Source organism: Dermacentor albipictus, unplaced genomic scaffold, assembly GCF_038994185.2.
Source record: "Dermacentor albipictus isolate Rhodes 1998 colony unplaced genomic scaffold, USDA_Dalb.pri_finalv2 scaffold_12, whole genome shotgun sequence".
Lineage (NCBI taxonomy): Eukaryota > Metazoa > Arthropoda > Arachnida > Ixodida > Ixodidae > Dermacentor > Dermacentor albipictus.
In genome coordinates this window covers 2804142-2817995 of record NW_027225566.1, presented here as the reverse complement: position 1 = coordinate 2817995, position 13854 = coordinate 2804142, and the positions used below count along the sequence as shown (strand labels likewise).

At 45.4% G+C, this 13854-nt stretch overlaps 1 protein-coding gene across 4 annotated transcripts in view; it reads left to right on the top strand.

Moving 5' to 3' along the window:
• Nucleotides 1-13854, top strand: part of LOC135921356 (collagen alpha-1(XVIII) chain-like) — an 840088-nt gene that overhangs the window by 537150 nt on the left and 289084 nt on the right. For all 4 annotated transcript variants that reach the window (XM_065455691.1, XM_065455690.1, XM_065455689.1 and 1 more), the window contains one exon: nucleotides 1413-1538. In XM_065455691.1, the coding sequence (XP_065311763.1) occupies nucleotides 1413-1538 (126 nt within the window). The remainder of the gene's footprint in view (nucleotides 1-1412; nucleotides 1539-13854) is intronic.

Genomic DNA, 13854 nt, shown 5'->3' with positions numbered 1-13854 from the left:
AGTCATATCATAGGCCAACACACACCGACAACATAGGGGAAATTACTTGTGCTTAATAAATGAAATGAGGAAACGATAAATTAATGGAAAATAAAGTGGGTTAAAAACAACTTCCCGCTTGTGGAAACCGAACCCATAACCTACGCATTTCGCGTGCGATGCTTTACCCATTGAGCTACCGCGGTGTCGTTTCCCCATCCACTTTCTTGGGTATTTATGCGTCCTAGTAGAACCCTGGGAGTGTTAGCCAGCGCCACCACTCACCGACCTTGGCGGCGGACGTGGAACGTCTGGAACGTCCTTTTCGCGGCAGCCGTCACGAGAACGTGATCTTTTTGGGTGAAGGCAACTGGGTCAATAAACCCACATATGCTACCTGAAGGCATCAATGTTCCCAGGGTTCTACTAAGACACACTCCCAGGGTTCTACTAGGACACACAAATACCCATGAAAGTGGATGGGCAAGTGACGCCACAGTAGCTCAATTGGTAGAGCATCGCACGCGAAATGCGATGGTTGTGGGTTCGCTTTCCACCTGCGGCAAGTTGTTTTTTCATACGCTTTATTTGCCATTAATTTAAACATTTCTTCATTTCATTTATTAAGCACAAGTAATTGCCCCCATGTTGTTGGTGGTGTCGGTGTTTGTTGGCTTCTTATGATGTGACTAATAAAAATTGGGCCCCATGGTTAACCCCCGTTATTCTCGGTGATATATATATATATATATATATATATATATATATATATATATATATATATATATATATATATATATATTCGCCAGCTTCAATTGCTGTAGGGCAAGTGTCAATGCTTCGTAGTGGAAGCACTATTTATGTGGAGCAGTGCTCACTGCATAGGTGGAGTTGAATGATGGTGCTAGCTGGTTTGTTACCGGGCATAGAATGATGGGGCGCATATCTTAGCGTTCGAAAAGTTCAGGTTGCTGCCTTTAGAGAACTGGAAACACAAATATCTGTAACATCCTATAGGCAACCCAGGCTTGAGTCATGCGGAGTTTCCGCTCCTTCAGTCTCTAATTGAGATCGACCGACGCTAACCGCATGCGCTTGGACGAGAAAGCTATCATTCTAAACTGCCAGCGAAGTTCACCTGTTTAATCCCTTACACCGAGCGGGTGTGCACGACGTAGTTGCACACTCATGCAGGACACGTGCCACAGTGCCTTCCGAGACCGCTAGGTACTCGTAACTCCGGACACGCGATTGCGGGCGGCGTCGTGACCTACAATTGAGTAGATGAGATGAACTTCCTGCGCTTCCTCGGCTCCGCATGGTGGTACTGGTCTCCGCGCTGAAACCATCGGCGTTCGTTCGCCGTTGCTGTCGCAACGGCGAATTCCTTAGGGCACATGACACCGACTACTGATGCCAGTCGTCTGTTACAGGGCGTTCCCGGACAACAAGGTCCACCAGGACAGCCCGGAATAGATGGTTTGCCAGGCACACCCGGGCCCAGGGGTTTGCCAGGTCCCCCTGGACAGCCAGGTCCTTCGGCACCGAGAATATTTGAGGTAATGCATTGGTTGACTTCACTCCACCTTTCTATTTGTGTTATGTCACGAAATATGTCTTCCTTCCTCTATTGTTACTTGTTATGATGCGTAGAAAGTAGTCAACTGGACACCGACGAAATTAGAGACCAATGTGATACTTTATGTGATGATGTAGTAGAAAGCGTCTGCCTTTGTTGACACCTGAACATATTGCACATGCTTGCCGTTTACAGTACGCCGTACACCGTCTTTTTTGAATAGACAGCTACAAAATAGATATGTGTGGAAGGTTGAAGGTCCAAAGAGTTTGTCATTTGAATTTTAGATTTTATTAACTATCTGCATACTCTTACATGCACATTTTCTTTTTATACTCACCACTTCTCTTATCCCATCCCCATCTTAACCCATCCTAGTACTTTGACTCTTCCCTCTTCCCAACGCACTAGCTTCTTTCCTGTCAATAAATTCTATTCTATTGTATATATTATTTTTATAGACAAGTAGTCCCGCAGTAAAGGCTCTCAAGGGGACCTCCGATTAATGGTGGCAACAGGTAACACATCTGGGGTAGACGAAATGATGCAACAGCACAAGAATAATCAACAAGGACCAGAATACAACTGGAAGAAGTAAAAACACTGCCTTGGAAAATCCCATGTTGTTGTACATGTGTGCAATACAACTTGCGCTCATGATGTCACCATTTAAACATTGCCAACATGATTCTAAGTTTTCTTAGGTGAGGCACTGGCAATACACGAGTAACTACGAAGTCATGCAGAAATCTCCGTCAAGTGTCTCTTTTCCAAGTTAACCATTTTGAAAGTTATTTTCCGAGTACCGTTATTAGCAACCTTGTTAAATACTGGGACATATGTCACCGACAATTGTGCGGTATTAAGGCTTCAAGGGCTCTCGATTTCGGAGCATCATTCACTCATGTTGGCCTCTTCTCTGCGTTCGCAAGCCGGGACCATTATTTGAAAAGATGGTGTTCGAGCTTATGCACTATGCGCGCCTAGTCTCGCCACGTCGGGAAACGGCGATGTTCAGGCTTCAGTGATCATATCATGGGTCTTGTGCCCTCGTTCTACGAGGTATGTGGCAAAGTGCGAGCTCCAGCACGTACTGCGCTGGCACACGCGCTGTCTGTCATGGGTGGCGAGAGTCACGCGCGTATCAAAAGTGCAGTTTGTGGTATGCCTCGAGTGTCGAGTGGCAATGCGTTCATCGCAGGTCAAAAACGTTGGCGTCAAATCAAAGAAGCCGTTAAACATGATGCGGTCTTATACTAAGAGTTCCGTCTGCTTTACAGACACCTGTGAGCCAATATTGCGTGCATGTACATGCCTTTGCGTTGCGATTTGCTGTGCAGAATACAAGGGCGCGCACTGGCTCTGTTTTATGATTCAATTACGTGCAATGCGACCTTGTTGGCTGGGTCCGACTCGACGATGCAGCATGAAAGGACACGAAACCCGGACAGTCTGCAATTTAGAAAAAAGCTGCGCTTAGAAATTTTTACGGCAGTTCAATGCAGATGCCAGTGCCTTCATTTGTATAAACAAGTTTCTACAATGGCGGCGGACATCGTTAATTGTGTGATAATAACCGACTGATTATGCAGTTCTCGCGAGCAGCGACACGAAGTTAGAAGGCACCTAAGTTGAGCCTCAGACCTTGAGCATTATGCCAGACTGTTCGCGTTGGTGACATTTGAGACTCGAGGGCTCTGGCTAGTTGATCGCACAGGCCTTGGCTGGTCTTCTACGCCTAAATTTAGAATATAGTGCTGAACATGCCTCAGCTCAGGTCTTTCCATTAGCGGCGACCGGGACGCGATTCAAACAGGCAACCATCTTCGCACGTAGTCTACGGAAATGCGTTGAATTGTTTCTCAAATAAATATTTTAGGGTACTTATGTTGCTGCCACTGAAATGTAGTCCGTCAGTGCTCAGTGAATGTACAAGGTGTCCTGACGGTTGCACAAGCTTCGAGAGATCCCTTCCTAAACTTAGTAAGAGGTACGAAGTTGTTAGCGATTCAATACTTCCGCTACGCGCCTCCCTCGCACCATTTGAAGCAAAGCTAAATGGATCATCTGAGTAAGTTGAGATACAGCTTGAGGACGAATAGCTTGAAACCGGTGCCAGCCTCAAGATTCCTACTAAGTGTCTCGAGAACTGTCCCATTTCGATTCTGCAATTGCAGCATGTTTCACTGAGTAAACCATTAGAAAGTAGTTCGGAATCCTTAGCTCCATTATTTAGTTAATTAGTGGTTTTCACACATCCGCGATGCCGCTAGCATCGCGTTGTCAAGAAGAAAACATATTTTTATTTCCGTTGCATTGTCTTAAAATTTTTTGGATCTTGCCACTTGAAGCAGCTGGTGAAACTTGTCAGTGCGTGTGCACACAGACAAACAACTTCGTTTATTGATGAGCGAAAAAAAGGACCTAAAGACTTCCGAAACAAAAGAATGAGCTTGGCCGTGGATAAGCGCAACTGCGTCACTGAGCTGTGCAGTCGTTAACTATGTCGCCATGGCACTAGGGGGGAAAATAACAATATTGATAGGAGCACAAGGAGGGAAGGGGAGAAAAATGAAACTTATATGAAACTTACCCGAAAGTTTCATATAAGGACAGGTGGTGGCACCGGAGGCACTGGCGTAAGAAAAAGGTTAATCTGCCGAGCCAGTTGGCCGCGCTGCGCGATCATGCAAATTTTTGACGACGAAAGGCGCCTCTCCCACATTTATTTTTGTATGATTGCAGAGTGAGCATGCAATGACAACTGTTGGCAAAATAATTTAATGTGCGATGCGTTTGTGCTTAACTTATACACGGCACCATTTTATGACTGACGTCGCCCTTTCCTGCCTAGTAGCTTTCCTTGAACAAACCTTTTCGTTCGGCCGTCTCCATTTGCACTTTGTCTGGTTTGTTAATTGGATAAGACAGTCACATTTGGTTAGCTGTGTTAACTGGTTAGCTAGCTGGCTAGTTAGGTTAGTTAACTGCTAGGTTAGCTAGCTGGTTAGGTTAGGTTAGTTAACTTAGCTGGTTAACTGTGTTAGTTATTAGTTGACTAGTTACTAAGTTAACTATATTTGCTGAGTTATAGTTAGGTAGGCTATTAGAGAATAATATTGTAATGTCGGTGAGGTAACTTAGTTAATCAGTCGGTTAGCTTTGTTAGTTTGATTAGTTAATTAGTTTTGTTAGTTACCTTATTTATTTAGTTACTTACTATTCAGCTTAGTTCGTAAATGTAGTTGTTACATTAGTTGGTAAGCTACGTTAGCTAGTTCATAATTTGATAATTCATTTAGTAATTACCTATTTGTTTGGTTAGTTAATGAGTTGGTTAACTAAGTTAGTTCGAAACGCAGGTTTCTTTTACGCGCAATTACATAAAAGGCGTGACGTGAACTTGCTGTGTGGTCGGTTTCTAACGATGGGGTATTCCCAAGGTACACTTTGAATTAAAAATTAAGCCGCTGTTGCGAGCGCAGTTTTACCTGGGAATTAAACAAGGCGTTGTAGATGTTTCGAAATTGTTTGCGTTTAAGTCTCTGAACACTGTACAGAGCGGCAATTTGCACGTGGTGTCAGCAATATTCACACGCCGATACAGGCAGTCCACCGTTGCGCAATAGCCAGCGTACGCACAGAAAACCTGTGGCGTTCGTTTGGCGTCTGGTGCAGTCCACCTCCACTTGCGCCAGCGCCGCGGTGCGTACACTGCGGGCAGCTATATGAAGCTCTCCCACAGCGTTACGCGGAAGGCTCGCGACCAATTGAAATGTATTGAAAGACCGCCGAAGTACTAATAAAATAAATACAGTAGTATGTGTTGCAAAATGGCGTCAATATATTCCTTTTCACTGGGTTTTTAGGTAAGATGAATACGAAACAGCAACAACTTTCAAACAATCTTGAAATGCGATATGTCAATGCTGATCTAACGCCTCTTGCACAATGAGGACGAAATACACTACGAGGTAGCCCGAAAAGATAGCAAGTAATCAATGCTTTAAGTCACCCAGTATCCCAACGCAGTTTCTTCAGTGCCCTGGCCACAGAACTTGTATTATCTGAACGCGACGTTACTAATACATATTGTGAGATGCTCACAGAAATCGGACAACCTGGCCCGACTCTGAGTACGTTAGCTACTTCTGTAGAGAAGAGGGAGAAAATTCAAATGAAAATTAGGGAGGATAACCCCAGATTATCTCCGCTTGGCTACCTTCTACCGGGAGGGGCAGAGGGATAGGGTAGGTGAGAGAGAGAAAAAAAGAATGAAAGAAAAAAAACGGAAGAACACACACGCACACACACACACACACACACACAATACAGAGCCATTTCTGTGGGCATTGCCATGCAGTTTGCGAAGATGTTCCTAGTGTTACACAGTGTCACCATCACATCCAGAGAAGCAGCTTTCAGATGTTTGTGAGCTACCTCATGTTAGGCTAGACAGTGCGTAGTCTCCACTATATTATTGCAAATCTGCATCAGAAGAGTGACTGGCTCAGACAATATATTGTACTTCGTTTTTGAAAAATCCCTACCCCACCGGGAGAAGCCATGGAGTGCGGATGCACGTTGCGTCAGCTACGAAGTTTCTTATGATTCTCGGAGGAAAATTGCATTTTGTGGAGAAATCCATTGATAATGAAAAGAACAAGTGCCAAGGACTCCAAGGATACTATTCTCTACCAGGTGGGCCCGTTTTTCGGCCATCAATTATTCTTTCCTCTCACTGGGCGTGGCAGGAGAGCGACGCCTAACGCGAACGCCTCCGCCGCAGCGGTGGCTGAGAGAGCTCGGCCTAGCGCACCGACGGAGATACCCAGTCGCCACTCCATGATGGCAGTCGTGAGCATGGAAGGCGAAGAAATGCAACCGGAGGAGTTCGGAAAAGAATCAGGTTGGTGTGAAGTTAGAAGAGGCACAAAGAAGTGTGGTATCGGATTGGCGGGACACAAGCAGTAGGGAAAAACCTTCGTCGGGGAAGCAACTAATGGAAACAAATGAAAGAAGGAGCGCAAAGTGCAACAAATCAGCAAAGCAAGTAGGCTGTCTAATCTGCCAAAGAAGATTTCAGAGATATCGCACGTCCACGTGGCGGGCTTAACGTATCGGACTACAAGCTGTATCGCGTTTACTGCTGCCTACGCAACGCAGCCAGGGTCGGTCGAAAGACAGCGGAGGAAGACAGCATATGCATAAACAGCAAGCGAATTTTAGTGGTGCTGATCACGTCTTCTGAGGACCGGACCAGGAAATATGGGGCTATCATTAAGCTCCGCTTTAGAGAACAATCATTTGAAACAAGTGCTTACAGAGCCGCTCCTGATAACACATCCAAGGGTCTCATGAGAGCAATATCCAAGGAGGAGGGTCCGGAGGACATAGTGACCAGTCTGGTCACGTCGCACAATCCTAGAGAATGGGTAACACAGACAACGTGATTGTTTTATTTGCAGGTTTTAACGTCCCAAGATATCCGAGATATGGAGCGCTGCTTATCCAATGATCCTTGTACAAAAAGCACATCGAAAGCATTTGTGCCCCTACCCTGAAGACATGATTTGTCAAGGGTGTGGGTGCGAAAATCCACAGAAGGATCACAACTGCGAAGCGGAGTGCCCACTCTGCGGCAAGGACCACCTCACGGGAGACAAGAAGTTCAAGGCAAGATACAAGATACCGTACCTGGTCAGGAGACCCCGCTGGGAGCGACAGAGGAGGGAAGAAAAAGAGGCGGAAGAGGAAGAGTACTACTACCTCAACTACAAAGAAGCCAGAGGGAGCAACAACAATAATCATAAGACTGTAGCTAGCAAGCAGCCCTCAACCGTCAATGAAGAAACAAGCAGGAAAAACTATCGAATAGACCGGTCCGGTTCCTTCCCGTGACTGCCCGGGGAAGCCGGTTGCGGACGCTCTAGGTTCAGGGCCAGATCGTCGACGAGATCAAGGTCGAGGTCCGGTTCGAGAACTGATCGAGGGGGAAACGGGGGCAAAGCACAGATGAGCTGGCGAAGCTCGGCACTGCTACTCAATCGCCTAAAGCTAAGGGATCCGCCCTAGAACAGGAAATGACGAAGATTAGCAACATGTTAGAATAAATTGCCCGTGAGAATGCAACGCTTAAAGATGAGATCAAGCAGCTCAAGGCAGAAAACACGAAGCTACAGCAACAAAGAAAGAATAGCAACACACCCTCCACCAGTAGGGCTTCGACCCCAAGACGAGCTCCAACACCAGTTCCCATACAAACGAATGGGGAAGCACCACCACACAAAAGGAGGGCGCAAGAAACGGTTGAGGAAAAGAGCGTCTTTGTAATCAGCGAGGTTATGGGAATATTTAAAGAAATGTTTGGTGGGTTACAGCAACAAATGGCAAACATGTATGTAGAGATTAAACAACAATGCGATGGATTAGATACTACAGTAGCGGTGCTAGAAAGCACACCAAAGGATATTAGGCCGGCAGGCGCAGGACCGGTTAAAAGCAAACCGTATAGCAGGCCGAATGCGTTAGGAAAAAGCAAGGCCACCGGGGAAGAACAGATAAATCAACATGGCGCCGCGTAACCAATACGTGGTTTGGCAAGGGAACTGCCGCGGGTATCGTCGCAAGCGGGGAAACCTGCAGCAGTTCGTAACAAGTAAGGAAACGCCAGTTCTCATTGCCCTCCAGAAGACCGGGGGATGGCAAAATTATGGGGGTGTAAATCCTACAGTGCTTCTGGCGACAAGGTAACCATCACGACGCTGATACACAGAAACCGCTCGGCTGTCGAGCACGACACCGGCATGCGCGGCATAGACACCGTCGAACTGAAATAATCCCCTCTTGTAAAGAAGAGAGAAGTCTATTTATTCTTAACATACGCAGTCCACCCGAACACAAGCCCAAATTCGGTCCCCTATTCCGCAAAGCGTTAAGCTTAGCGGAAAAACGGGCGCTAGTCATGATCGGCAATTTTAACGGGCCACACGCAGCTTGAGGATACTGCATAGAGAACAATAAGGGCTGAAGCCTATGGCGAGAAGCTCAGCACGAAGAACTAACGCTCATGACTGACCTGCACGCCCCAACCAGAATAGGAAACAGCGTTACCAAGGATGCGACAGCAGATATCGCATTTACAAAGAATGTAGCAGATTCGCAATGGACAAACATGCAGGAAAGCTTAGGTAGTGACCACGATATCATCACAACGGGACAAGCAGGCCTAAGGAATAAGACGGGTAGAGAACTGAAACTTGTAGAATGGGACTCTATCCGCAAAATTCTACAGGAAGATGCGGAAGACGCTATAATGGACATAGAGAGATGGGCAGAGGAACTACAAGAAGGCGTTAAACGAGCTACCATAACAGTTGCAGAGGAGCCATGGATAGAGGAAATGGATAGCAGATTATTGCACATGTGGGAAGCGACAGGCAGCATGCTGGGAAGATGAAAAATGCAGAAAACATAATCGGAAATTAAGGTAGAGTATTTTGGAATTAAACAAGGGAATCGAGATATATGCAAATGGTTAACCTAGCAAACGTGGCAAGCCACGTGCGACTTGATGGAAAGGCAGATAGGAATGTGCAAGACCTGGAACATTCGCTGTACCTCTTGCACCTGGGCAGTACAAAAACCATACAAAGACACAATCTGCAGAATGGTATACACAGCGGCGACGGTACAGAAGAAGAGCTTTTTCGAGAGCTCCAAAAAATGTACGTTGGAGATGCCGGTAAACAACGACTACTGGATTACCTAGTTAACGAGAATCCTGATCTCAGTGCCTCCATTGCGGAGGCAGAATTAAGATATGAACCTAAACAGACATGCACCCGAAATCTGCACGAGGACCTGATGGGATAGGCAACAAAACACTCAGGAACCACGACGTTGTATCCACCTGAGCTCTAACGAACTGCATGAATAACTGCTGGGCGCAAGGTGGCATTCCAAGTCAATGGAAATCAGCCCAAATCATTTTTATACCGAAGCCTGGAAAGAAACCACAACTGACGAACTTAAGGCCCATATCACTAACATCCTGCGTCGGTAAACTCACTGAACATGTGGTCCTCATACGCCTCTCGACATACACGGATGATGGAGGGCTTTACCCACATATGGTTGGATTTCGACTCAAGTTATCGACGCAAGATATTATGCTTATACTAAAACATCAGATCATAGATGCGGGCGAGAAAACTGTAGACACCAAGGCGATACTAGGTCTCAATCTAACTAAGGTCTTTGACACTGGCACGCATAAGGCAATACTACAAAATCTCCAGAAGCTGGGTGTAGGACGTAAAACATACGCGTACATCAAAGATTTCTCAATGGACCGTACCGCAAAAATTTCAATTGGAGAATACAGATCGGAGGTACTCAAACTAGGCAATTAGAGTATCCCGTATTGTTCAGTTTTATCTCCCTTTCTATTCAACGTGGCAATGATCGGTCTTCCTACGAGATTCGAAATGATAGGAGTCGGACACAGCCAATACGCGGACGACATCAGCCTTTGGGTGGTGGGTGGAAGCGATCCTCGAAACAGCAGTAAAGACGGTCGAAGACTGCATCAGAGACAAGGAACTGAGATGTTCCTCGCAAAAATCAGAACTGCTCTATAGACCCACATGCAGGGGTCGAAAAAGCAGTAACGAAAGGCCGGGCACTGTGGTCACAGTAGAAGGCACCACGATACTGATAGTGGCGAGCCTGAGAATACTGGGACTTCGCATTTCCAAAAACGGCCACAATGGAGAAATCATTGGACTACCGGACAATAGTGTTCAAGAAACAATCAGAATAATAAAGCGGATATCCAACATGCACTATGGCATGAAAGAGCACCACCTCATTCGATTAATAGAAACCTTCGTAATCAGTCGTATTGTATATGTGGGCCCTTTGCTCAAGCTCTATGCTGCAGAGAAGGACAAGATAGAATGCATTATTAGAAGGGCGTTAAGCAAGCCTTGGGACTTCCGGTAATTACGTCAAATGAGAAATTCCTGGCGCTCGGCGTGAACAACACATTAGACGAACTTATTGAGTCCCAGAGAGTAGCGCAGTATGAAAGACTTACACAGAGTTTGACGGGGAAACACATCTTAAATGACATCGGAATAACCTACGAAGCACAGCGTGGAGTGCGGAGAGACATCGCAAGAAACATAAGGGAACGTCTATCAATACCCCCAATTCCTAGGAACAGGCACCCGGAGTTTCACCAAGATAGAAGAATCCCAAGAGCGAGAGTTCTCCACAAAAGATTCCGTAGTGCCAGGCACGTGGTCTATGTGGACGCGGTGGAGTGCGCAAATAGACAGAGTATGTCGATAGTTGGTACGAGTCTAGAGGGTGACTGCAGAGTTAGTGGCACAGTAAAAGCAGGAAACGCGGAGGTGGCGGAGGATGCAGCCTTAGCACAGGCAATAGCCTCGACGGAGGCTAACATCGCAGTAAGCGACTCCAATACAGCCGTCAAGAACTACGAGAAAGGAAGAATCTTGCCGAAAGCACTGATAATTTTAAACAACTTTCACGAAGATCAAGACGTTCACATTATATGGGCACCCGCACACTCCTCCCTTCCTGAGAAGAAATAGCGCACAAGCTGGCTCGAGAACTGACGGGACGCGCAGGTTAGACGCAACAAATACTGGGAACGGAGAGAGACCGGATGGCCAGCTTTAACGAGATCACCAAACACTATAAATTGGGAAGGACCCATTTCCCCCCGGCACACTCCTCGCTGAGTAGACGGCAAGCGACGGCATGGCGCCTCTTACAAACAGATGCATATCCGAACCCGGGGGCCTACCACCGCTACTACTTCGACCTTTACACGGTTCGATGTAGATTCTGTCAAGAAAGGGCAGACCTACAACATATGGTTTGAGCTTGTCCTAGGACACTGACACAGAATAATATAAACAAGACCAGAGAGCAGTGGGAGACCGCGTTGCTCAGCTGTGCACCGGAAGACCAACTCCAGGCAATCCAGCAGGCCGAAGATGCCACCAGGGCCCAAAGGTTCAAGGCCTAGGTGGAGAGGCCTGGGCCTCAAATCTGCTGTCCGAAAATAAAGGTTATTCCGCCTCCTTCCACCGGTACGCTGATACAGACAACATACCGAATGCTTTTCTGCGCAGATACGCTGAAGCGTTAGCCCCTTTTCTTGTTGTTATCTTCCGTTCCTCGTAATGTTCGGCTAATCTTCCTACAGACTCGCTAACTACACGTGCCCTTCCCATACTGAAAAAAAGTTGACAAAACCCTAGTAACTAGTTATCGTCTGATATGATTAACTTCATCCTGTTGCAAGTTAATCGAACATATTATAGCTAATGAAATAACCAAATTCCTAAGTGACAACAATGTACTGTCCCCTCATCAGCATGGTTTCCGAAGGGGTTTCTCTGCTGTGACACAATTAACCACAATTATTCACAACTTTGCAAGTGCTCTTGAAGCCTAATTAACGTAATATTTTTAGACTTTAAGAAAGCGTTTGACCTTGCTCCTCACATTATACTTATAGAAAAACTACAGTCGATAAACCTTCCAGCCTACATTATTAACTGGGTGGTGGCTTATCTGTCTAATCGGTAGCAGTTTGTTTCAGTTGATAATTACTCTTCTAACGAACTTTCAGTAACCTCTGGAGTACTTCAAAGTAGCGTGCTAGGACCTTTACTATTTCTAATATACATAAACGACATTACTAATGAAATTTCTCGTCCTGTTCAAGTTAGCCTATTTGCTGGCGATTGTGTGTGGTTTAACGAGGTTACTTGCTACGAAGATCAATTAATGTTTAACTCTGACCTTCAAAACATTATTTCCTGGTGCAGTTGGTCCGGCATGGAATTGAACAGAGAAAAAACTGTGTACCTGTCCATAACAAAAAAAAGTCGTTTGTCTATAACCTTGACTCTGAACCGCTGACCAAAGTCAGACAGTACAAATATCTTGGAATCACAATAACCAGTGACCTCAGCTGGAATAGCCACATTTCTAACGTATGTAACTCGTCTTTCAGGAAGCTTTGTCTCCTCAAGCACAAACTAAACCACGCTGCCTCTGGTACTTGATTAGTGGCTTACACTTCACTCATCTGACCGAAACTACAATATGCATGCATTCTGCGGGATCCCTGTAACAAAATTAACATTAACGCTTTAGAGGTGGTCCAACGTAAAGCTGTCAGGTTTATTTTTTCTAAATATAGACTGAGTTACTCTCCTACTAACCTAATGAATCAACATAATATTCAAACGCTACAACTATGCAGGAAAATACACTGAAGTTTCTTTTCTTGCTTAAAAACAACTGTTTGACCGTCGACCCACAGGCTTATGTTAAATTACTTACAGCGCGCCGAACACGGCATCGTCACGCTGATTCTTTAACACCTTATAACACCCGAACTAACCTCTTCAAGTTTTTCTTCTTCCCACGCACTGTAACAGATTGGAACAGCCTGCCATTATCACAATTGATAAACACCGATTTAACTGAACGCGTGTGTCTTTACTACTAGGGGTATTGCCATGTCGGCAAGCCTCGTTACTGTTTTCTTTTTTTTTAGACGTGAATTTTGTTTGATGCTTTCCAGATCTTCCTTATTCTATTATTATCAGTATTTTGCAATGGTCGCTCGTTCAACTTCTGGCATTTTCTTTTTCTCTCTCGATAGTGGTTGCAAGTGCTCATATATGCATGTGATACTGTTCTAATTTTCGTCAAGTTGTCTCCCTTCAGTGCACCTTCTCCTATTCTTATTGGTCGTCGCTTTCATTTTTTATTTCCTTTTCATGTATATATATATATATATATGTGTGTGTGTGTGTGTGTGTGTGTGTGTGTGTGTTGTGCCCCTCCTGCTTGGGCCCCCATTTGGGGGCCTGCAGTATTGTATACATAAATAAATACTACTAGATATATTCACTCATACGTGGATGGAAGCATACATTACCTAGTGTTACAAGAACCCGAACGTTGTTGCACTACTGAAGCCAGGTAAATCACCTCTATTCCTCGACTCGTTTGTTCAAGTCAGTATTACCAGTAATATCTAAAGTTATGAAGAACATTGTTGACATTAGGTGGGTGGCACTAGTAGAATGAGTCCAGTAGTAGTCTTCCAGAGCAAATTGCTGACTTTTGAAGATGCCTTTGCGCTATGAACTATATTCTTGACCTGGTGACGTTCATGGAAAATCAGATGAACATTGGGAACGTCCCAGTCACCGTGCTCATCGCCATTTGAAAGGTCT